At 41.2% G+C, this 26,509-nt stretch overlaps 1 protein-coding gene across 1 annotated transcript in view; it reads right to left on the bottom strand.

Annotated features, from left to right (window-relative positions):
- The window catches only part of TG (thyroglobulin), a gene marked incomplete at its 5' end in the record, with an annotated part of 143,675 nt that overhangs the window by 75,860 nt on the left and 41,306 nt on the right, over window positions 1-26,509 (bottom strand). The window contains 14 exons of the mRNA XM_063299987.1: window positions 2,483-2,626; window positions 5,546-5,625; window positions 7,426-7,537; window positions 9,795-9,971; window positions 11,073-11,210; window positions 12,976-13,056; window positions 14,196-14,261; window positions 15,029-15,196; window positions 16,576-16,773; window positions 17,737-17,848; window positions 18,140-18,255; window positions 20,061-20,183; window positions 24,117-24,287; window positions 25,048-25,197. Of these exons, the coding sequence (XP_063156057.1) occupies window positions 2,483-2,626; window positions 5,546-5,625; window positions 7,426-7,537; window positions 9,795-9,971; window positions 11,073-11,210; window positions 12,976-13,056; window positions 14,196-14,261; window positions 15,029-15,196; window positions 16,576-16,773; window positions 17,737-17,848; window positions 18,140-18,255; window positions 20,061-20,183; window positions 24,117-24,287; window positions 25,048-25,197 (1,836 nt within the window). The remainder of the gene's footprint in view (window positions 1-2,482; window positions 2,627-5,545; window positions 5,626-7,425; window positions 7,538-9,794; window positions 9,972-11,072; window positions 11,211-12,975; window positions 13,057-14,195; window positions 14,262-15,028; window positions 15,197-16,575; window positions 16,774-17,736; window positions 17,849-18,139; window positions 18,256-20,060; window positions 20,184-24,116; window positions 24,288-25,047; window positions 25,198-26,509) is intronic.

The raw sequence follows: 26,509 nt of genomic DNA, 5'->3' as shown, positions 1-26,509 counted from the left end.
GAGCTCTGCCTGTTTTTCTATGGGTGTCACGAACACGCCCTGTGGAGATCCCTAGGAAGCCATGTCATCCTGCCATGGGAGGTAAAGGAAAGATGTTGAGATAACTCTACCATAACCTCTAGGCAAAACAACACTGTTTGGTGAGCGAGGCAGGAAGATGAACAATCAATACCCAAAGCAAAACAATGCAAAGCTTTATGTATGGAGGAGGACCACACACGGAAAGTTTCATGCAACCATTGCCTTGGCTGTTTTGCTGGAATTAACAGGACATATCTAGTGTTGCACTAGTTTTCTGCTGCACTATGTGTCCATTTGCACTGTGTCTGCCTATGGCGCAGCCAGACAATGCTGAGTGTGGACTGGAAAGCAATCCTTTATCTGTCAGCCCTTCAAGGTAGACCAGACTAAGAAACCAACACCATGTAGGTCAGTAACAGTAATAGTAACAGAATCTTGCAAGTCTGGATGTGCTTTTCCCTCCCTCCCATTATCTTCTTGTGAACTAAGGAGGGGCTTCCCTGAGATGTTTTCTCAAGTTACTTTCTTGGCCCGGGCTCAGGCCCCTCTTATCTGACCCTTGCCTTGGGAGCAGCTCTGCCTCCTGTCCTTCGAGGCCATTCCCTCTGCCCTCGACACAGGGCCACAACTAGGGTCTGTGTCACCAGGGGCAAACATGGATTCCGCACCCATTTTGGCACCCCCCCAGCACTCATTTTGGCGCCCCACCAGCGCAGCACCCGGGGCACATGCCCCAGTTCCCCCCCCCCCAGTTGCGGTCCTGCCTCTACAATATCCTGACCACAAGACCCACTTGATGTTTACAAACAGGTAAACTATTGAGGTTCTTCAGGGTTTCCAGGTCTCTCTATGGGATGCATTATTCATGTTGATCAGCCAAATAGAATTATTTCACTTGCTTTAAAGGGAAGTTTGGAAAAACTCTACCCCTTGTAGACAGGATATGATAGTAGCTTGATAGTTAAGTAGAGCAAAATTGTGTTGCTCAATATAGCTTACTAGTTAGCAAGAAGATGAAGGCAGTATTAACATTCTCTAGATTAAAATACTGGTGTCTGTTGAAAAAAGCCATCTGCAGGCTGAATTCACACTCCTTAGCCAAGAGCTCAGTAAAGTCCAGATGCAAAATGTAAAACTTCTTTACATTCCAGATTGCCTACGCCTTTGGGACTGTAAGTAATACAAACCGGAGTTCTACTGTTTCTGCTTAAGGAAATAATCAGTTGCATATGTACACAACACAGTATGAAATACTTTTCTGCAGACTCAAGCAGAAAGTAACCTGCTATTAAACTGGATTAGTTTTTCTAATACAATTAAAAAATAGGAAAATCGGGTGGATTTTCTAATACCATTAAAAACCAATGTTTGGGTTACATATGTGTATACATACCTAAGGGGAACATATATTATATGGAAGTGTAATTCAGACTTTTTGGCTTAAGTAGCATCAAAATGTCTTGGATCACATCTGGCAATCTATTCAAAGCTCACATTGCAGGAAAGATGCAACATCTTGAAGGAATTTGTCTTACACCTGGACCTATCTACCTTGGCTAGAGTTTCTGTTTCTTGTCCTGCTTCTCTTTTTTTTTTGTCCTTAACCCAAGGAAGCATGTGGGAAAGATGTGAAGGATTTTCCAAGCAGGATAAATAAGAATATGTGGCCTCCATTACTGAAAATAAAAGATTGCCTTGAATTCTAAAAAGAAAAAAGCAGAACTCTGGCAAGTGTTTCCTGACAAATGTGTAATGATGGGAGGCTTGCAAACTTCTGCCATCTCCTCCATGCACTCAGCTAGCATCTGAAAGAGTTCTGCTCAAGGGGAGATCCTGATAGGAGATGATGCATGGACATGAACATGTGCATGGAAACTCTTCTCAGTTTCAAAACAACATGGTGATGGCGGAGGTATGGCTAGTTAATAGAAATGGAGCTTCCAAAACTCCAGTGTGTACTCAGGGATTTTACAAACTGCATTTGATATGGTACAGCCAACCACAGATTTGTCACTTGGTGTAAAGGAAGTTAGGGATGGCCTTGGAGAAATAACTATTAAGAAGGGACTTGCAGAAAAGACTACACAGTCCTGAGATAGAGGGGAAGGGTGAGAAAGAAACTCAAGATAACCCCATCTTGATTTTGTTTAGTATAAGATTGGAAAGAGAGAAAATTGGATAGGCTTTCAAGAGTCTGTTACAATATCCTGCAACAATAAAGTAGCATTCCTGGAATCCCAGTGGTATCTGTTTCTTAACGTGACCTCTATCAAAGGGCTCATATCTATGAGCATCAGGTATTTATTTTTCTTCCTCCCACAGAAGTCTCTCTGGAATTCCTTCCTAGCATCAACTCAATAAGCTCTGATACGCTGCGGCTTCTGTCATTTACAGATGCATCCATCATAAGGCTGAACTCCATCATTCATATATGGCCCAAAGAGAGCAAGTTGATACTCACAGGATTTTTGATACCAGCCAAAGGGATGAACCCTGGCCTCAGTTTCCAGAGATGTACAAGTGGAGATCTGCCAATCACTTCTTAATTCATCACTGCAAGTTTGAATTCCCAAACTGCCCAGAGTCAAACACAAGATCTTGCTGCCTGAAATGAGAAAACAATTATGGTTGTCATGTTTTCTATAAATCTCTACAGATGCTTGGCATTTTTAAAATAATCCATCAATAAATTTATCACTGAAGAAATAAAAACATTCTGGTTGATAGAGAGATATCCCGCTTGCTGTCATAAAATCAGCAGTGTGACTTGGCTGCCAGAAAAATGGCAGTGTAACTTTAGGTAGCTTCAGTAGAACCTGGTTTGCAAATCATGGTCAGCCTCCAACTGTACTATATTCAGTTCTGCATAACATTGGAAGGATTCAGACAAATTGAAAGAGTTTGAGAGAAGATCAGCAAGGGCTTTGGGAAATTAGATGATTCAGTTTGGGTACCAACAGTGAAAGAGTGATGGAGACCATAGTTACACTCCAACTGTAACTGAGCAGAAAGCAGAACTGGCTCAAGACTACACATCAGGTTCATACTTTGGAGGCTAGGCTGTATTAGCAGGAACCAAGTAGACAAGCTAAATAGGGAAAAAAGACTTAAGGAAGCAACGATGGCTAGGAAAGCCTTTGCACAGTTCTTCTTGTGCACCAGTTGTACCCACTCCTTGATCAGAAGGCTCTGCTCACGGTCACTCATGCCCTGGTCACCTCCCCTGTGGACTACTGCAATGCGCTTTACATGGGGCTGCCCTTGAAGAGTATCTGGAAACTTCAGCTGGTGCAGAATGTGGTGGCATGGGTAGCTGTGTGTGCCCCTAGAATGGCACACATTACACCTCTGCTCCATGAGCTGCATTGGGTGCCAGTTTGCTTCCAGGTCTAATTCAAGGTGCAGGTTTTGACCTTTAAAGCCCTTCATGGCAGGGGGCTGGGTTACTTGAGGGACCACCTCTTCCCAAGACCGCAGGGACCACATCTATCCATCCCATCAGATCCTGCAGAAGAGGTATGCTGCGGGTCCCATCTACTAAGGAGTTACATCTGTTGGGACCCAGGAGATGAGCCTTTTCTGCTGTGGCACCTGCTCTGTGGAACGTCATCCCCCCCCCCCACTCCAAGATTAGATTGGCTCCTTTCCTCCCATCCTTCTGGAAATCCCTCAAAACATGCCTTGGTCAACAGGCCTGGGGGTCTCAAGGGAACGGTGATCTCCTGAGGTGGCTCCACTGTTCATAATATCTTGCTTATCCTTTTTTAATAGTGACATCAATGTTTTTAATGACATGCTGTTTTAATATTGTTATTTTGTGGTTTTATTGTATGTTTCCCAGAGTCACATTCTGTGAAATGGGCAGCCATATAATATGATTTATAAATAAATAAATAAAATTCCCCACCAAATCCTTTGGGGGTGAATCAGGATATTTTGTTTTCAGCTGATCCTAGGCAAAATTGATGTTAGCAGACCAAATCCTAGTTAGGACCTATTCTTCCCTCTCCTTCAAAAAATCCATGAGGAGCATGGATGAGTCTTGTATGAGGTTGGGGCATCCCTTATTTTTATTCTTCAAAAAAGTACACATTTATAACAGAACCAGGCTCTTAAAGACTGTAGGTTTCTGTCCCACTACTTCTTGGAATGACCACGTGATCACAAAACATGGCATGATGACATGGCCAACCTAGGAAGTATGTAGGAAAAAATACTGTACACTTCAAAGAGCTTGGTGTTGTTGTTAGTTTGCCAGGCTTTAAAAAAACAAGGCATGATGGCTGTGCAAAATAGTTGAAAGTTGATACAGTATGAATTCAAAATGCTCATTTTTAAGCCCAAAACGGTTGTCTTGAGTTTGAATCAAGTTGTTCCAATCATTCTGAAGGTGTTTTGACCTTGACACAGACTCATTTAAGGGCGATACACTTCTTGGATGGTCAGAACATTTGAAACAACTGTTTCAAGCTTGGGAGGTGGAATTTCTTGGGCTCGAAAAAGTGTTGAATGCAAACCATTACAACCACCGAGAAGGCACCTACTCTAGAATAAGTGCTCTATTCATCCTCAGTTGCGATCTAACCTGGACCAGAAACCTGCAGAACAGAAATTTTTCAGCCTTTAAAAGCAAGACTGGAAAACATATCTGAACTATCCAGCTCTGGTAGGCTGTAGGGACACAGTGCAGAAGCTAAGCAGGAATTGGGAAACTCTGACAGATACCCAAAGTTCTCACTCAAGGCACAAACAACCAGGCTCAAATTATCCTACTTCAGACACATTATGGGAAGACCCAGCTCTCTGAAGAAAGTTCTAATGCTGGGAAAGGTGGAAGGAAAGAGAAGAAGAGGGCACCCAGCAGCCACGTGGATGGGCTCAATTACAGTGGCCATGGGTGCACCACTGGAAGACCTGAAAGATCAGGTTAGGGATAGATTGTCATGGAGAAAATCTATCTATGTGGTTGATAGGAATCAAAAATGACTTGATGGCACATCATCAATCAATCAATCAATCAATCAGTCAATGTCTCTTTGTCGGTGTGACCTGCTTTCACTTCCTTATGGCCAGTTTCACAAATGCATATACATTTGTTCTCTGTTCAAGTCCAATGTGCAGTGCTGACCAGAAAGAAATAACCTGCTTCTTGGTCTACTTGCCTTTTCTACCATGCCCATAGATTAACCAGCAACAGAAGCAACAAAGCAGGATACAGGCTCCTGGCTACAGAACCAGGAAATTTCAGGATCAGCACAGAGACTCTGATAATCCACCAACCTCAGCAGTTTCCATTAACGCTTCTTTAGTGCCTGATTTTTGATGCAGGTTTCTAGAAAAATAAATCCACTTTCCCCATTTCCTCTCTTATCCAGAGTAATTACCACATTACTGGGCACATGGCTCAAACAATCACAGATGGGTTTGTTTATATGCTGTGAGCCCCCATGCTACAGGTTGCAGGTTACCTTGTGGAAAAGAAAAAAAAAATCTACAAGGTTTATAATGAATGGATAAAAAGTACCTGTGCCTTGGGAAGCATTTAGAAGTCCAAAACCTGAGCAGCAAGGATCAGCATCACAAAGCCGTTCACAGTTTAAAAAACTGGAGGGAAAAAAAGATGGAATGTGAAAAACAAAAGAAAATGAATGCATTTCACATCTTAATTCCTGAGACAACAGGAAGCTTCTATGCTTCACTAAGAGCGATAAATGACTTCTTGGGCTTAGCAACCTCAGGGAAACTTGCATCCCACACCAGCAACAAATAACAGGAATAGGTGAATTAAGGCCACGGTGATTTTTTTAAAACAATCTGTAAAGCAGAGTCTAATGATTTTCTTAAGGTACATGAGAGAGCAGAATTCTACAGCAGAATTTAAATAAACAACTGGGATCCAGCAGTGTTATAGAGTGGTTTTATTTTGCTTGAAATATGAAATATGTTCTTGTTTTTTTTATAACATATATTGTTATAACCTGCCCAAGGTGTGTGCCCAAAGTGAGAACATCTGGATGACATAGTAGATAGGAAGACAGACAGACAGACAGACATGGAGTAGGCAACATAGCCCAAATTTTACAAAGTCCCATGTGACAATATCAACATCTCCTAAGATTTTCTCAAAATGTTTCAGATCCAACAACCAGCTGTCTTTGGGTCATCTCCCAATGTTTTTGCTGCTAATATTATTTTCAGTACATATCGCTAAGATATGATGCAACCATTCACAAAACCTTTCAGCCCTTTTATTTATTTTTATTTTATTTCATTTCATTTTCTGAAAATAAAATGTCTTCAGTGTGATGCCTGGTTTATCCAGCTGTGGTAAAAAATGTGGTTATAGAAAACTATGCTCTGCACAACCAAAAAACAAAGCAACTAGACAAGGTGATGTCATGAGTGCCGTTGAGCTGAAGACATCAGCGCAATGGCACACATGACAATAGCAAGGAAACAGGGGAAGGGGCTCAAGATAAGTAGCCATCAACTTACAAAGACTGAAGGACAAGAGACAATGGCTAAACGGATCGCGAGGCACACCCAAGCTGTTAGCGCTAACGCAACGGAGATCGCCCAGCTGACAGCAATCACCGGAGGAATAGGGAAACCGATGATGGGCGATTCCGGAACACCAGCGGGGCCTCGCAACCCCTCACCTACCGGCAGGACAGCGGGTTGGACAAAGGGGGGTGACGTAACCGCGAGTGAGGGGGCGCTGACCGGCGCGGGGTATTTAAACCCCGCACCGGCGCGCTCCTGTCACTCTCAGCTTTTTTCCTATACTGTATCTACACTGTGAATAAACCAGAGCCTGTTCCACGGAATCAGCGTCTGAGTATTACTCGGAGGTAGGCAGCGCATGACAGGTGATGGCTATTTGCTTTGGTCATTATACTGGCACATTAAACCAATGTTTAAATCCCTGCAGTCTTATTTATGGCAGACTGCTGTTAGAGGTATTATGTGCAGATTTGGGGAGGTTGAATGGAAAAAGTTTGTTGCGCACAGTCTATCCCCTATGGCAGGGTTTCTCAGCCAGGGTTCCGTGGCACCCCAGGGTTCTGCGAGAGGTCACTAGGGGTTCCCTAGTGAAATAAATTAAATAAATTACGATTTATTTTAAAAATTATTTCAAATTCGGGCGACTTCGCATTAAAGAGGTAAGTTTCATTCTTGATTTTTAGTTTCAGAACACTGTGAATGCCTGTATTACAGGCCTACCCATGCAACGAATATAATAATTTTATAACTTCTGGCCTATATTTGAGCCTGAATGTTCCTCCAGGGCTAAAAGTTTGAGAAGGGCTGTCCTATGGTCTTAAGCAAGAGGTAGGAGCCACTTCATATTGTTGAAAAACAGGGGAGGAGCCATACATGCAACACAACAGGAAGGAAACTTACCCATTTGACACTGTTTTCCCAGACATATCCATCCTGTTTCTCACAGAGACTCCAGATGTTTTACGGAATGGTAGACGGGTGTAAAAGTTCTTGACGCTCCCTTCAAGAGACACTGCAAAATCAAACATTAAAAAAAAGAATCAGGAATGTTAGTTCCAAAGCTAATTTCATTCTCGTGGAATTGGAGGGTACGCTTGCTTTACACTGGACACGGGTGCAAGTTCTGAGAGCCAAGGATTGCATGGTGCTCCCAAAAGCTTAAAGTGCAACCTTCCAAAGTTTGTTACCAAATTGCAATTATCAGTGTGAAAGGAGGAGGTACAGACTGAATATGTGATAGAATAGCGACCATATAAAGTAGATATAATTTTAATTTTAAAAATATTGTAAATAGAGTAACAACAATTTTAGTCTGGGTTTTAGCTTCACTGGTATTATTTATAGGAGGGCCCCAGCATGTGGAAGGCAAAGTGTGGCCCCTAGCTTGTCACCATGTCTCCTAGCTTGATCACGTGTTTAGACCACTGTAATGCACTCTACATGGGGCTGCCTTTAAAGACCACCTGGAAGCTTTGATTGGTGCAAAAAGCAGTGGTAATTGTCAGCAAGATCATATTACCTGTATTGAAGGCCTTCCACTGGCTCCCTATTACCTTCTGAGTGCAATTTAAAGTGCTGGTTTTAACCTATAAATCCCTTTATGGCTTGGTCGAAGTTGATCTATAGTAGGACTGGCCCTCTGGAATGACCTCCCATCAGAGGTTTGATTGGCTCCAACATTATCCACCTTTTGGTAGAAGTTGATGTCAACCCTCCAAAGTAGACCAAACTTGGAGACAAGACACACAAGATAATACCACTTTTATTATAAGGTTATAGTAACAGAATCCTGTAGGTCTGAATACACTTCCCCCTCCCTCCCTTTTATCTTTAGGAGAACTAGGGAAGGTCTTGTCTGAGTCACTTTCTCAGATTAGAGTTCTGCCCCGGACTCAGATTTCTTTTATCTGACCATTGCCTTGGTTGTGGCTCTTCCTCCTGTTCCTCAGAGTTATTCCTTCTGCCCATTACAGTTGAAGACGGAACTTTTCCAGGAGGACATATGGGGTATGACACCACTTTGTTGGTTTTAGTGGATTTTAGGTGTCTTGCTTTGTATCATTTTATTTATTTATTTATTTGATTTCTATAGCCACCCAACTGACAACAAAGGCCCGCATAGTTAAAGCAATGGTGTTCCCTGTAGTAACATATGGCTGCGAGAGCTGGACCATAAGGAAGGCTGAGCGAAGGAAGATCGATGCTTTTGAACTGTGGTGTTGGAGGAAAATTCTGAGAGTGCCTTGGACTGCAAGAAGATCCAACCAGTCCATCCTCCAGGAAATCAAGCCAGACTGCTCACTTGAGGGAATGATATTAAAGGCAAAACTGAAATACTTTGGCCACATAATGAGAAGACAGGACACCCTGGAGAAGATGCTGATGCTAGGGAGAGTGGAAGGCAAAAGGAAGAGGGGCCGACCAAGGGCAAGATGGATGGATGATATTCTAGAGGTGACGGACTCGTCCCTGGGGGAGCTGGGGGTGTTGACGACCGACAGGAAGCTCTGGCGTGGGCTGGTCCATGAAGTCACGAAGAGTCGGAAGCGACTAAACGAATAAACAACAACAACATAGCCACCCATCTCAGCAAGTGACTCTGGGCGGCTTACAACAATAAAACTATAAAACTATAAAACAATTACAATTAAAACAGTTAAAATATAAAATAAATACAAAATAAATATACATGGCTGTCAAGTGAGCAATGCATGGATGTTAATACAGCCAAGAGACAGGACCATCCAGACGCTCGAGGCCACAGGCCTGGGCACAAAGCCAGGTCTTCACAGCCTTTCGAAAGGCCAACAGGGTTGGGGACATCCTAATTTCTCGAGGGAGGATGTTCCAGAGGGCAGGCGCTATGGAAGAGAAGGCATGCCTTCTAGTTCCTGCCAACCAACACTCCCTGGCTGACGGGACCCGCAGCATACCCAACCTACTAGATTGAACTGGACGGGCAGAGACAACTGGGAGAAGGCGGTCCCTTAGGTAACCCAGCCCCAAGCCATGAAGGGCTTTAAAGGTGACAACCAGCACCTTGAATTGCACCTGGAAGCACACCGGCAACCAATGCAGCTCACGTTGCAGTTGTGTTACATGCAATCCAGACAAGTTATTGGAGCGGAGGTAAAGAAGTCAGCGTAAAGCCTTGATGCAATCCAATTCTTCTTACAATCATGAAATCCCTTTTCCCCCTCGTTTCTTCCCCATGACACCAATTCATTCATATAGGGAATAAGCATGAATTAACAGGACCATTAACTCACCAGTCTTCTGATATAAAAGAAGGGGCCTTTTAGGTAACACAATCTTGCAATTGTCCGGGATGCTGTTAGTGAAAGTGTTACAGACTTGGGCTGCAGGATAGAGGGTGCAAGGAAAGAATGCCATGTCTGTGTTATTCGGGACATCAGCCAGTAGACAGAATTCATCTTCTACACAACCTGGAAAAGAGAAGAATCAATTCATGATTACCATTTTTATTCTCCCTGCCTTGTTACACATAAATAATTGCAACCCAGCCATTTACAAAAAAAAAAAAGGTGGTCTACTTAATTTTTTTAAAAAATATATATTAAATATAAGTCAATAAACATTTTTCCAGTTTTTCCAGCCCATCAAGTTATAACTGACTGGTTAAGCAGTCCCTAATATCTCTCTTCTAAAATTTGGACGATGAGATCCTACATTCTAATATGGTATTCTAATGCTTCTGAAGGATTGCCCCATCCAAACATCTTTTGCCACATTGGCTAAAACTTTGGGAAACGTAAGCCCAACACACTTAGAAAACTCCAGGTTGATGAAAGCTGCTATAGAGGTTCATGCCAATCTTCTAAACAGTCTCTTTTATTTCCATAGCTTCCAGAAAAATTCTTATAAGGAATCACTTTGTGTCCTAAAATCCTAAAACAAATATTCTTTTCCCAGGCATTTATCAATGGAAGTTTCCCCTTCCAATTCTAAAAGACTAAAGCCATGTTTCAAGAAGCAGATAGTCTGAAATTCAACCTTTTTAGTCTTATGCTCCCCAGAAGATTTGGAAGTATTGCTTGTGGTCAGAGACTATGGGAATTGCAGACTGAAATATTTGGGAAACATCAAGTTAGGAAGGCTGACACTTTCCTCAGTCAAGAAATTCCCCATATGTTATCATGATACCAGATGATTATCAATCTGTTCTTTTCACACAATGCTATGTTTTACTGCTTGCCTTGCTTAGCTAGGTAGTATTTCAAGCCTTTCTTTCTTAATAAGCAAGTGAGATTTCTTGATAAGAGACTGAGATGGCTTAATGAAAATGGATGTGCTTTGCTAGAGGTAGTGAATGCCATTTATTCTCAAAGTCTCATTTGCCTATTATCAGATTTATGGTTTAGTTTTCCCATCAACTTTAGAGTCAACTTTTTAAAATCCAGCTTTTGGGTGTTTGTTTCTTTCTTGGTATGCTAACAGAATGTTGTAATTCTAGAAAGATTACAGCATGTCTAGGACCTTGAGTAATTAGTAGTATGACCATTTCCCCATGACCTAAAGTTTCTTACGTGCAAGACACCAAAGAAGAACCTCTTCAGCTGAGTATCTGTTTTTGAAAAGCCAATATTTTTGGGAAGGCAAAGAACGATTTGGTTCCATCAGAATTTGGTTGCTTTCCACTACAGAAAAGAGTTCCTTTGTAGAAGCTGATGAACACAAAGAAGAAATACACACATAAGGTTTTAATACCTCCTCCTCCTCCTCCTCAGTGAAAACAACCCCACCCTATTGTATCCAGCCCTTCCATATTCCTATTCCAATAAATACAATACAATAAATCAGAAACTTTCTCAAAAGGACACAATAGCCCATCCACACATAACATTGTGAGCCCAACTGTTATAGCTTAATGTTACGTGTCAATCAAAAGATTAGTGTTTGCGTAACAAGCTACAGTTAAAAATCCTGGCTTAGAGTTCTTTCAAATTATAGGGAAAAGAACAGATTTTAAAAGAAAACATTAAAATGCACCAGAGGAACAGAGAAGAAAAGTTCAAGGCTAAAAGCCTTCTGGAACAGAAAAAAAAAAATCACCATTTGTTGAAAAGGGAAAAGAAATTCCCAGCTCATGGGCTTAATGTGGATTGTAGTTTATTTTATTGTTACATTTCTATCCTGGGTTTTCCCATAAAGGATCAAGATGACATCTATGGAGGTTTTCCTTAATGTTACTTCCACAACAACCCTGTGACTAAGGTTGGACTGTTGAAGTCCACCATGTTCAACACCATTACACTCTTTGCTGTTTATTCGTTTAGTCGCTTCCGACTCTTCGTGACTTCATGGACCAGCCCACGCCAGAGCTTCCTGTCGGTCGTCAACACCCCCAGCTCCCCCAGGGACGAGTCCGTCACCTCTAGAATATCATCCATCCATCTTGCCCTTGGTCGGCCCCTCTTCCTTTTGCCTTCCACTCTCCCTAGCATCAGCATCTTCTCCAGGGTGTCCTGTCTTCTCATGATGTGGCCAAAGTATTTCAGTTTGGCCTTTAATATCATTCCCTCAAGTGAGCAGTCTGGCTTGATTTCCTGGAGGATGGACTGGTTGGATCTTCTTGCAGTCCAAGGCACTCTCAGAATTTTCCTCCAACACCACAGTTCAAAAGCATCGATCTTCCTTCTCTCAGCCTTCCTTATGGTCCAGCTCTCACAGCCATATGTTACTACACTCTTACTTGTTCCTAATGCTTGTAATTAAAGCTGCAATTCTGTGCATACTTAGTTGAGAATAGGTCAACTGAACTCATCAGGAACAACTGAATGTTTACAAGGTTTACCCTTAAGAAATATATTAAAAATAAAGGCTGCATGTCAGAAGAAATAGCTCTGTGACTTTATTCAATGCATGTTACTTTGATAGTTCATTGCAGGACTCAGGTCTGGTCTAAACACAGAGAAGAAGGGTAGATGAGTTCTGAAGTAATGGCTTCTACAATTCAGGATGATAGCTGCCATACATTAAATGTTTTCTGCAAATAAAAAAACTGGCCCACCAAGCAGCAAGCTAAAATTAAGCCTCTCTCCTTGAGAACTTGCCCACTTCTGCCCTAACATCAAACAACAATCACAAGTAAAATAAAAGTTTAAGCTAAGAAAGAGGTTGTTGACCTAGAAAGGCATGGATAAAAATGGAGTATGAATGGGGCACATCAGATCTAATCCCAGTTTAATGTTCAACCAAAACCAAGCAAAACACTATCAATGTTCAATATTAGCTTTCCTCTATCTGGCATCCTCTACATGGGTTGGGTCTGCAAATCCCAAAATCCCAGGTCAGCATGAATTTGGGTTGCCCTTCGATAGTCTAAACCTTGTAATCTGAACATATTTAGAAGATAACAGATTGAGGAGAGCAGTTCTTTAACTGTGAAAAATCTACTTCTACAAATTCAGATGCATGGCCTATACCTACCTGACAGAAGAGACTTAGACTGTGTTGGAGCAACAGTAGCATCACACACGGTAGGTCCAATGCGGGTCATCATGGCAGCATCTAAAGAGGTAACCAAATAGAATCTAAGCCACATTTTTAATTCTGTTATTCTCCTGGACAGGAAGACAGTGAAAGCCCAGTTAGAACTGAAATGCTCAGGAGCTACAAATGGAGGGGAGATTTTTACTGTCTGAGAGGAGATTGGAAACGAAATAGAATATCCTAGAATATGGCATGGCTCCTTTATGGAGGACAGCTCAGTGTTTGAAAGCATGACAGCCCAATCTGATTTTAGGAAGGGCTGCCTAGTCAAGACAAGTTTAAAGATATATTAAAATCAAAAGGTTTTCAAGTTTCTCTTCAGTGGGGAATTTTCTGAGCCATACAGACACCAGGTACACGTCTCAGGGTGCAGTTGTTTACACAGCCGCAACATCAGTTGCATTTCTATTTAAATTACAAGGATTCTGTCTAACAGCCCTCTGTATATCTACTTCATTTTATGCAAAGTTGAGTGTTGAAGCAGGATGGATATACAGTATATCAGGGTTATGCATCTAAATGCACTTCCAAATCAAAGGAACTCTCCAAGTCCGATCAGAACATCTAAACAAGGGGATGTCTGCAGAATGATTCAACCATTTTACAGCTTTTGTGCATGCATCAAATTGAATTTATCTTAATTACAGAATCTGATGGCATCGAAAATTCAAACCAAATCAATAGTTCAAATGAGACAGAAATTGATCTGTAGAACTTGTATGTTTGAGTGCACGCATAGGGGTGTGTGAAAAGGGTAAATGTAAAGCCTACCTCCACAGGGGCTCAACTCCTGGTGAATACATGAGTATGTCCATTTAGTTGTATTGGCATGGATGAACTACACAAACTGAAGTTTTCCTGGCTTGTTACCCATAAAAATACTAATGAAATCTCGCCCTGCTTAGCTTTTTTGGGATCAGCCAAATATAACTAGGTGCTGCCACCTAGCTGGCCATGTGCATATGAATATGCATATGTGTGCACGTATGATTATGTGTACACATACACATTATATGTATGTACATAGCAATATATGAATGGGCTCATCTGAATATTCCATACATAAAAGACATAACTGAACCCCATTCTGCTGAGAGAGATGTGTGGATATCTTCCTTCCAGACCCAACACCTGGCAAATCCTGCAAAACCACCTACCTCTCCAGAAATAAACACGCTGAAAACTGGTGAAGGATGTTTCCGTGTCAGCTGCAAGCTCAGAAGCTAAAGAGGAAAACAAATGCTGTTGACTTCCTTGTCTAAGGAGAGCGACACCATAGGTGCCACTGGCATCCATTTTGATCACCAGACAAGAGAATAAAAAACAAATAAGCTAACACAGCAAGTCTGCTGATTTTGAAATGCAAACAAATGCAGGATTAAAAACATGGGGTTTGGTCTAGAATGGGAAACCATACCTACCTACATTTTTATAATCTGATGAGAAAAACCAGCTGGATTAAGCCAAAGTTCAGAATTTTGTTACCTATTGGGGCGGTCTGGAGCCCCTGGGAAATCTACGAACTATGACTGTGATTTCTGTGCTCCTCAGTAACAGATATCAAGAGGCACAGCACTTTGATCCCAAAAGAAATGTGCAGACTTAGCATTTGAAAAGATTGAAGCTAGAAAGCACCGCCACATCTTCTAGTAGCACATTCATGGGCTGTATAAAATACTGTGCCAAACTCATTGCATCACTTTCCCTTCGAAACAAAACACCCAAGCCCTATAAAACATAAATGGGGACAAAGAATCTCACAACTGCTACCCTCTTTATTTCCCCACCCTTTAAAGCCCTTAGAAGGCAATCTGTGTCTTTAAAAAGTCACTAATATCTTGAGGATGATATAACAATATGTTACCTGCTTTCAGGTTTAACCATGATTAAAACTAACCACAGGGAACATATTGGGGAACTGAAGCTGCTAAGTCTTTAACTGGCCTGGTGAAGCAAGCATAACCTGTGAGCAAAGCTTTGATGTACTTACCTCCAGCAAGCACTTGGTCTCCAATTCTGACCGTGTACTGGTTCTTCCCTTCACTGTACTTTGCTCGTTGACATATCTCACCTTGTTGACGGGTTGAGCTCCCATCCCAGTCATTAAGGTTGCAGATCAATGCCCCTGGAGAACTCAGTAGACTACATGCAATACTACCTGGGTGCAACCAAGAAAAGATTTACAGGGTTCAGTTCTGCTTTCTTTCTTGCAGAATCTGGGTAATAGTTTGATCTTAGCAGCCAAATCTTGGAGAAGCTTTCAGTTGGCCTTTTCAATAACTTTGCTCTAGAAGCCTTGCTTTGCCCCCCTCAGGAAGTATAAAAGAACTCATCCCATCCAACTCATCTTGGAAAGTGCTTGAAAAGACACAGGCCCAACCCTAATTCCTTAGGAACATCCTCTGTATCACAGATTAGATCTACAACTTCAGCACGGTCCAAGTGAAGGTGAGCCTGAAATATTACACAGTTACATGGTCATTCCAAGAAGTATCCAAGAAAAAAGGAGTTCCTGTGTATATATCCCACACTGCTGTGATTCTCACTCACCTTCTACATTTAAGTCCATATAACCATAAATGGTCTCAATCGAAGCTAGTATTTGTAGCTCAGAGTTGAACTGTGGAGGCCTTGGTGCTCTCTGAGCCTTGTTTTCTTGCAGAGGTTTCATTGCCACACTAGGCAACATCTTCAATGCCATGAAGATGTTGCCTAGTCCGGCAATGAAACCTCTGCAAGAAAACAGCAAGGCTCATAGAGCACCAAGGACTCCACACAAATGGTCTAGCAAATTTGTCTATGGATAAATGGAGCAAAGTAGGATCCATTCATCCCTTATCTAAAGTTTTGATTTATAAACTTGACTCTGAAAAAGCCTATCTGTATCTGTTTTTGACTAGGCAATTTGAAGGACTCTTGACTGTAAAGATATTTTATTTTTCAATGTTTTCTTACTTTGTTCATCCTTTTCTATAATGGGCTCGAGGCAGCTAAAATGGTCCTTCTTCCACCACATTTCATCCTCACAACAATGCTGAGAAATTCAGCAGCAAGTTGAAGACTGATCCAAGATCACCCAGTAGGCTTCATAGTTGAGGATTTAAACTTGGTTCTCCCCAGTCCTATTCTGGCCTGTTAACCATTCTAGGAAACAGACTAGATCAGGAATTCCCCACTTTGGAAGAGAGAGCCACTGGCATGTTTATAAACATTTAACAACAACAGCGACAACAACAACAACGTTGTAATGGAGGAAGAAGCTGCAATTCTTCAATTTCTTCTGCAATTACTCTTATGTCCTAGAGAGTTTACACACAGCTCCCTGAATTATAAAATATGGCATTTGCAAGCCTAACCATTATCACTGACTAATAAAATGTCATAACAAGTTGCCCTGACTTAAAATTAATCACAGAGAACTTTATCATCTAGATCTTAAGATAAAATTAGATGTCTGCTCCAGTTGGCTTATTTCTTACTACATGGTATAAATGGAAGGAGGAACTTCTCATCCATAGCTGTAGTCTAAACAATTACCTCTGTCAAGTATGAGCTGGCTTAAGATAAAGCCATCACAGCAACTATCTTGGTGGCAGGCTTGGCGGCAGAAGAGATGAACGTCTGTTAAAGATGTACCAGCTGCTGATACAACCCAAATGCTGTACACGCCAGAAACAGCATCCTGGAAATCGGTCTTCTCAAATGTCTTGACTCCTGCTGTAGTGAATTCTTGTCCTGGGAAGAAAGGAGAGAAAAGTCATTCCAAGAAGTAACACTGCAATGGAAAGGCAACAAATGACAAATATCTGACTGTTTCCTCCACCCAGAGGAATTAACCTCTCTACCTTGGATGGTCTTACTCAGACATCTCCAATCTTTTGAGACGCAATGTGGAATTTTTAGAACATGTTATGGGTTCTCTGATAAAAATCATGGCCATGGCGAGTGTAGTTAATCACAAAATACTCATATATCAGTTTGATTTTTGTAAGAAAAATGCCACAGATGTAATAGGGAGATATGGAAATGTCTTAGTATATTTTGAAGTGGGATAAAAATTTAAGAATGTGTAATTGGGTTGAAAACAAGGCTATGATGATTTCTTTTCTCTTTAATGATTTGGATACATATTTATTTGGACTTTTCTTAGGTTTGTTTGATTTGTACGATTTACAGGGTATCTATAAGGTTTAATAATAATTGCTTAGATTGTTACTTGTATTGCTCATAGTACTTTTAGTTAGTACTTTTAGATAGTAGTTTTAGCTAGTACTTTCATATAGTACTTTTAGTTTAGGGAGCAATACATAGTACTCATAGTCGCTCCATGCGAGATGGGAGGTGACGAAATTCAAAATATAAATAAATATTGTTACTTGTAGGCTTGCTTGCTTCAATGAATTCATTTTTAGCCATTGATCCATTTTCACAAACCATTGATTTAGCCATTGATCCATATCCAGCCATTGATCCATTTTCACAAACCAACTGATTAGCAGTAAATACAGGGAAGCAGTGGGTTAGGTGGCAAGTAGGGTCTGGCCAGCTTCAGACCACCTAGCAGACCACCTAGTGGATGTCCCAATACCACCAATGGTTTGTGGACCCCAGCCTGAGCAACACAGCTCCAAACCGTAAAAATGGTTGGTGGTACTCTCTTGCACAGACCATGAGTAATTAAAGCTGTTCTGTACATACCTTTTTTCAGGTACACACTCAATGAATCTTTCTTATCTGTGCTTCTCACTTTAATTAAGCAGCTGAGACTGGCAATGCTGGTGGTGAGAGGATTACCCCAGGCACCATGAACCTGAGATGAAGAAACATTCAGAGAAGGTTAATTTGTGGTAGATGACACAGGCTGCAGGGTTGTTATACTCCAGCTTCATACTTGTAATGGGCATGGAGGAAAATCAGCTCCCATGACAGGGTTAGGGTTAGGGTCCTGATAATCTTAAAATGTTTTCTTGATGCCACCATTTTTCAGTTTTCAAGCTGCTAATGGAGCCCCATTTGATGGTTCTCAAAGGCACACCTAAAGGGAGCAGGCATCATTTCTGGCTCACTAACTTGTCATCATGAAACAAATGCATGTGGTTACCAGTCCAGAAGTAGAGCAGTTGTAATTGCTTTCCCGAGCACTGTACAGCTCACACGACATTTCCAAGCCCATGGCTGACACGGTGAGAAACCCACAGGATTCATCCTTCTCACACTCTGAAAACATCAAAAGATTCGTCACACGAGTTCTGGATTAAATACCACTCTCTTTGCTCAAGCAATGAATGCAACCAGCAATAAATACACCGGTCAACTTCCATGGAAGGTCCTCTATTCAACTGATAACATTGGCTTTCTATCTTGGGCCTCTACAATGTAGGGCAGGCAGCTGTTTACACTCTGAGGCTTGGTGTGTCATAAACTATATAATATATAAAAGACATTCTTCACCATAAGCTAATGAAGCAGGTATTGGCCTTGAAAGTTTATGACATAACAAGTCTGGCAATCTGTCAGAAGCCACAGGATAACCAGTATCCTCTAGATGAGACTGCAGAAGATCAGATCTACTGCAACTTATTAAAAGGTAAATATCATTGCCATTGCAGGGAGGGGATTTCAACTGGGGGGTGGGCACTGCATCATCTTTTATTTAATATTCCCACCCATTCTCACGCTCAACTGGCTGCACTGACTTTTAAAACATCATATAGATTAAGGCAGCATATAACACTTGTGACAACAACTAAAAGTTTTCAGATTAACTCATTCAAAAGTTGGAAATGTTTCCTGCATTTGTGGAGTAGAGAAAAGTAGGTGTTGATCCTGGATATTTTTTTTTCTTGATGCTTCTGAGTCAGTCTTGAATCCTGGAGAATGCCTGGATGAGGCCCTGCAGTGTTCTTGGCAAGAATTTTGGAAGTGGTTTGCCAAGGGCTGAAAGACAACTGGCCCAAAGTTAGCCAGCTGGCTTCATGCCTAAGGCAGGACTAGAACTCACAGTCTCTCAGTTTCTAGCCTTGTGCCTTTAACCACTGCACCAAATGGGCTGAATTAAATTTAATGGACAAGGGCTGAACAGTCAAATAGTAAGAATAATTGAATTCAACTTTGTTTCAATGGCTTATTATACTTTTAAAAACCTGCAGGCAAGATTGGAAAACTATAACTTTATTTACTAAACAATGACTGATAAGTGACTGTTGAAATGGATAAAGTGGCCAAGTTATAATTTAGTATTAACTAGGGCATGCTGCAATAAATCTCTCTTTTCTTCTTCCTTTGCCTCCAATACATCCAAAAGAGAAGCATCAGTAGCTTACACTTATGCTTTACATTACAGTAGACATGTTTACTTTGCATCAGAATCCTAAACTGGGTGAGCTTAACTAAGAGCAGTGAAAACAAACCAGTCCTAGTACCCAAAGCTTGAACCTGGCTTCTTTTTACTAAAATAGTCAAGTCTAACCATATGCACCCAAAATCTAGAAGTACCAAGAAGACTAACTAAGTTTATTAGGGAATAAGTATTAACTAACCATAGGTGATCTAGGTTCTGACACCACCATCTATAGCAATCTAAAACAGGAGCAACCGTGTGCACACTTTTCTCCATAGCAACATCCATGAGAAAAGATAAAAGGATAAGATCTGAGGGCTCATGGCCATTCATCTTAATAATGCAAAGCCTTGGTTCAGTGCTACCTCTGAATTCAGCCATTGGCTGATAATGTTTGAAAAATGTAGGAAAAGCTATGATGGATCAAACCCAAAGCCTGTCTGATCCAGCATCTGTGGTAACCAGATGCCTTCAGAAAGCCCATAAGCAGAACATGAGCAAATGATACTCAAAGCCATTCTTTCTCTGGCATTGACAGACATATAGTTGCCATGAGTAGCAACCACTGACAGCCTTACCCTTTATCTTGTATGACTTAACAAAGAAGAGTGTGTTTCCAGACTAACGTGCTAAGAAGACATTCTGTCTGGAAAGAGGAAGCATTGGAAAGCCACATTCTGACCTGCAACGCATTGTTGAAGGGTGCTCATAGGCTCTCCTTGGAATGCTTTAGTTCCAATTGTTTCTAATTCTTCTGTGGTGAAGATAAGATCAGAAGCAGGAGCCTTCTCAAAATGTCTGAGGACTGAAATGAAATAAAGGATTGGAATGAAATAAGTTTGGACGAATACCCTGATAGAACTTCATGCTAAGTCTGGCAGAGAAGCTATCTTGCATTTTTTTTTCTTTTCCTACCAGTTTTCATTCATTTGGATGAATGAGAATTTGTCTTAGGATTTTATTTCCAAGGAGAAGGCAATTTTAATGAAATTCTAATGGGAACAGGGTGATGGAATTATGAGGAACCCAAGCAATACTTGGGAATATCCTCTCATTCATCATACAGTAATTTATCCAGCAGAATTCCCTATACAGGGTCCCTGGCTTCTCCTGTTTCCATTAAGTCTCTTTCAGTCTTGCAAGATTGATGTCAGCCCTTTGAGTCCAGACGAGAAGCACAGCCATAAGTACTAACTCTATCTTTATTATAAAGTTACTTTAATGGAATCTTGCAAAACTGAAAGTATTTCTCCCCTCATCTTCTTTTACTCCCTGGAAAACTAGGGAGGGTCCCTTCTGAAATGCTTCCCACTCCCCACCCCTCCTTCTGTGGACTGAGATATTTTTTACATCACAGTTGTCCAGTCTGCGGCTCTTCCTCCTGTCTCCCAAGGTCATTCCCAAATACCATTACATCTCCCACTCAGGGGAAACCACAATGCAAATTGCTTACGCTCTGGGAGGGATAGACAAGTACATGTGCTGTCCATATCTCCATTCCCTTACACTCACATTCCCATTTACCCATACATACTCATGCATACAAAAGGCTAATGGCAAATGGAGGACTTCAACGGATGCAAAGTGAAGCAAAAGATCTACCACTCTAACCCACAGCACCACTAAGGTGTCAGTTAAGGATAAAAATTAAGGATGAAGATGGTGATGATTATTACTATTACAATTGAAGATTGTTATTATAGTAACCACTACTATTTTGAAAATCGGCTACCTTTTCCCTGTGATACATGATGCCTTAATGAATAAGATAGGCTTCAAGGCACCTCAAGAACAGTTGTTGGCAGGGGTTTTGTGACTGCGCACCAGCAAAACCACTCTTCCAGGAATGTGTCTCTTCTTACAGCCTCTCTGAAATGAATGCCAAGTGTTGCATTCAGGACAAGTCAAGGCAGTTCAAGGGACCACAGTTGCCAATTCCATCCCCAAGGATTACAGAGAGGAGAGGAGACATCGTCCAATGATTTCTTGCTAAAACAATTAAGGCCGATTACAGCTTGGTCCAAAAGGAGTACTCAACTTTCCAAATCTTACAGTCCTAATTAGAAAGAAAGTTTATGCAACAGGAAGGAAGGGAGGAAGGGAGGAAGAGAGGGGACAGAAAGGAAGGAAGGAAGGAGGGAGGGAGGGAGGATTCTAGGCAATAACAACAAGACCTTCCACTCCTTAACAATCCCACAAGGCTGCCTGCAACCTGACTGGGTTGCGTTGCATTGCAGAAAGAAAATAAATGAGCAAATAAATCAATAAATAAACCCCTTCTCCTCTCCCTAAAACAGCTAGTTTGTTTGCTTGTTTGTTTTAATGTTTACACTTCTATCGGGCATGGGTGGGATTCATGTTCCTGCAATTTTGTCCAGTGTCTTGGGGCGTTTGATTGACCATTGGTGAGATGGGTCTTTACTATGAAAATATTTCTACAGATAGAAAACATGCCATAGTGGTATAGACCACCACACATCGGAGGTTTGTGGCTTTTGCTCAAGCCAGGATCAGAAACTAAGAGTCAGGGATCAACCTTTCCAGCCATCCCTCATCCTCCACAAGAAATATGAGCTCACATGGATTAAAAATTAATAGCAGCTGTTCTCAGAGCTGCAACTGTAGGTGCTTTGATCAAGCTATCATTTCTGCTTGAAAAAAGAACCACAAGACGGAGCCAGGAGCAGAGGAGCATGAGAGAACATCCTCCCTATGTCCTAGATTAGTCAGAAAGGAAGTAGAGATGAAGTACAAGACAAAGCACTATTGTACAAGTCAACATCATAATTACTTATATAGCAATTTACAAGAGCACATGCTTTCATGATTTTTATCACATGTTATGGATCTCCAGCATCTAGATGGTGCTAAGAAATATAACATCTATTTAGATGGAAATTGAGTAGGATCTGGAGTGGCCTTGATTTCCAGTTGATTCGCAAATAAATTGCAAGTCTGGGGAGTCAAGCCACACTGGAGTCATACCATGGCAACTTCAGCTCTCCTGTATCCATGTGGTTTTCTTGGTAAAAAATACCGGAGTTGCTTTCTCCCACATAGCATGAATTGATGCCTTTGACATTGTCACTGAAGAGATCGTCTGCCTCCAGCATCTTCCTATAGCAGGTGCCTGCTGGCTTAGCTGGGCAGCTTGGATGACTTTTAGGCCTTGGGTGACCCTACTTGGAATATATACTGTTGGCATATACTACTGGCATTCTTCACTCATCCCTCCCTGGAACACCCCCTTGCCACAATGAGGCACCACATAATCAATCAATCACTCAGTCCATCAACTCTCCTCTTGCAATGGATATTCTATTCAAAATGGTAGAATACATTTGAGTGGTACCTCGTTGGTCTTCTGTTTATTAAAATGACCAGTGAAAAATTTGAATGAAGTTCACCTCTCTTTTGTCTTTCTGTCAGAAGACAGTGTTGTTGCAGAGCCTGAGCCATATTCTCCATGGGGGCCCTCAGGTGTGGACTCCAACATACCTCTAAATTTTACCACAAATTTGTAATTTTTACAGTAAAAACTTCCTTTATGGAAGGCCTTGAGGGACTGACTGTGGAACAACTGCTGCCTATATTTGTTGTTTTTATTTTAATTATCTCCTGTAATTGTATTATTTATTACTGTTGTTTTATCTATTAGTAATCACTGTAAACCACCTAAAGCCTATTAAAATTGAGGGAGTGGATAAATTGCCCCCAAAAATCTAACTTCTGACAAACTTAGAAGTTGCTTCCCTGAACATCAGGTCTTCTTCAAAGAAAAATAGGAATAGAAAAGAAAACCAAAGGTGGTGTGATAAATAAGAAGCAGAGGAGGCTTGGCAAAAGTATACCCAACATGATGTACCTTGTTAAACTACTAGATACCTCTTGATTTTTAAAAATAGGATTTGTAAAACAAGGTTGCCATGATTTCTCTTCCATAGATTGCAACCAAGGGGAAATCAGGCCCAGGCTGTAGGGCTGTGTGGAGATAGGATATGAAGACAGTTTCCTTAAATTGCCTGACTGAATTGCCCAATCAACGCATGGAGTTGATTGAGCAATTTGAAGTTTCAATGCACTTTTGTGCATCATGCACACACTCTCTGTCATGCACACTGCAACTGAATCACATTTTCAAAGCAAATAGACCTGACTAAACATTTTGAATTGCAAATTCAAATCCAACACAAAATTGAACAAATCATTCTTGGAACCAAGTTGCAAATGTGAGCATTGGCTGGTTTTCACCCTCCAAAGAATAACCATGGACATTATATCATTGAAGGTGGCAGATATTTGGAATGAGGTTCCCCCTGAGATTTGAACCCCTGAGATTTCCCCCACCCTACTGGTGTTTCGAAGGGCCCTGAAGACCTGGTTCTTCATCCAGAACTTTGGGGAACATGACTGAAGCCCCCTTTTCCTCTTTCTCTTGGTTCCCATCAGGGTTTGTTATCCCTGCCATCTTTGTTCTTTTTTGTTTTGTGTTGTTTTCTTGTTTTAATGATTTTAGCAATTCGTAAACTGCTCAGAGTTGCTGGGAGTCAGGCAGCACATAAATTAAATAAATAAATAAATAAATAAATACCCACTTTGTTGACCAGCTAGAGCAAATTCTATTGATTGGCTAGTGGCCTTCTGAGTTCACCTTGAGACACATTCATGGATGCATGGATTCATCTCCTTTTGTTGAAGTTCTACCTGCATGGAGTGAAAGCTTGTCCAGTCTGCTCACCTGAACACTGGGAATCTGTCAAAGGGCCATCTGCTTCTGTCCAGTCCAATCTCTTTCCATTGCTGTCAACACAAAATGACTTTTGGGTGGAAGGATCTTTGTAAGAAGGTCTATACTGGCCATTTTCATCACACCGTTCAACTTGCTCATTCCTTTGACAATCACTGACACCTATTGGAGGAGCACAGGAAAAAAAAATTTGTTGGGACAGAATTCCATTTGTTTGTGATTCTCCAGCCAAAGACATTACTGAATGAATTAGACCTCAGGTTGGAGTTTCTGTCACCTAATTTTCAATGAATGCCTTACTTAACTGGGCTTGGTATGAATTTGGTACTAAACTATAAGGTGGATTTCTAGTTTTGGCTTAGCAGAGTGTGCAAATCCTACTATAGTATCTTATTCAATAAGCCATGCTTAAAGCAAACAAGTGCAATATACAAACCTAGATATAATCCAGAATTCTACCATCTTATTCTCCCATTATTTGTTGAACCAGCCATATCTAAAATGGATGCTATGAGTCATTGCTAAATTTCTAGATGCTAAATTTCTCTGCCTCCCACAGTCATTGTGTGCGAGATGGGTGGCAGAGAAAATGAATGAATGAATGAATGAATGAATGAATAAATAAATAAATAAATAAAAGATGAATTTTGTCTAGGATGCCATATTCTAACCTATAACATTGCTTGTTTATCTTTGTTTCAGTGTGTTGTGTAAGCCCACCCATTCTGCTTCTTAAACCATGGTTTATGATTTAGTGTTATGTGAAAACTCAGATAACTATAGAACATTTAACCAACCCAGACAATTGTGGAATATCCAATGACCAGCCCATGGTTTAGGGTACTGGATGAATCTACTGGAAACCAGTCTTTCTCCAGCATCAAATGGATGTGATCAGCATGCATTTTCCTAGGACTCTTACAGTGATTTTCTCTGAACGCTCCAGTGGAGACAGTAAATTTCCCAAGAGGACATTTCACGCAGAAGTCACTCCCTGCCTGGTCTTGATAGAATCCAGAAGGACATGGAATGCAGCTCTCATTCTGAAAGGAAGAACCTGGAGGACAGACCACTACAAATGGAAAAAGGGGTTATTGTTCTATGGAATTCAACTTCATTTTGAATTCTTCCAGAAGAGACAGAGACATGTGCACATATATTTGTCCAAACTGTGGAAATAAGTTGTCATTTCAAGTTACCTCTAGGTCAAAGTTTTCCATTTCAACCAATTCGCAGATTTAACCACAATTTTTCCACTTCAAAGATTAACTAAATGTCTTATTAATAATGATGTAGGTAAAGGGTTGGAGTAGTCATGAGTTTTATTCCAACCCATAATATTCCCTTAAGTTGCTTGGTGAAAGAAGAATATATTGTGCTTTTCAGCAAAAATCTGAAATACACTTGCCTCTCCTCTGATCCCTACCCACCCAGCCACCCAATAAAAGGTGGTGGCATGCTAGGATAGCTGGATCTGCATTTGCTTGGCCTTTTCCAAATATCTAAATGAAGATTCTTCCTTTCTTCATTCTTTCAGTAAGACTGGGATAAAACCAAACATGTGATGTATTTCATGAAAAAAGTCTTTTGGAAAAAGCAATTTCTTTTTATCTCAACATGAGAAATGTAGAAGGAACAAACTAGGAAAAAAATTGCTTTCTTCAAGGTAATGGTAAAAAAATATTGCTTTCACTCTGATTTAGCTTTGTGAAGTTGTCACAGAACTATACTCAGACACCTGAGACCAGGATGCCATCAAGCAGGTTATATTATCACTGATTGGTTTAATCAGGTGGCCAAAAAGGACTTCCCATCGTCTAGTAGTTAAGGCACTGGGCTAGAATCCAGGAGACCGGGAGTTCTAGTCCCGCCTTAGGCATGAAAGCTGGCTGGGTGACCTTGGGCCAGTCCCTCTCTCTCAGCCCACCTCACCACACAGGGTTGTTGTTGTGGGGAAAATAAGAGGAGGAAGGAGTATTAGGAATGTTTGCCACCTTGAGTTATTTATAAAAATTATAAAGGCAGGATAGAAATCTTAAGAGAGAGAGAGAAAGAGAGAGATCTTGGAATAATGGCAAACCATATAGATCAGAGCTAGCAGTGACTGATGAGGAAAGTTTGGTCTAGTGGTTAAGGTGCTGGGCTAGAAACTAGGAGACGGAGAGTTCTAGTCCCACCTTAGGCATGAAAGCCAGCTGGGTGACCTTGGGCCAGTCCCCCTCTCTTAGCCCAAGAGCCAATCAGGAGTGGTAGGAGAGTTCTAGTCCTGCCTTAGGCATGAAAGCTGATTGGGTGACCTTGGGCCAGTCCCTCTCTCTCAGCCCAACCCACCTCACAGAGTTGTTGTTGTGGGGAAAAGAGGAGAAGGAAGGAGTATTAGGTAT

This window comes from Candoia aspera, chromosome 3 (genome assembly GCF_035149785.1).
Source record: "Candoia aspera isolate rCanAsp1 chromosome 3, rCanAsp1.hap2, whole genome shotgun sequence".
Lineage (NCBI taxonomy): Eukaryota > Metazoa > Chordata > Lepidosauria > Squamata > Boidae > Candoia > Candoia aspera.
This window is presented reverse-complemented; position numbering and strand designations above follow the sequence as displayed.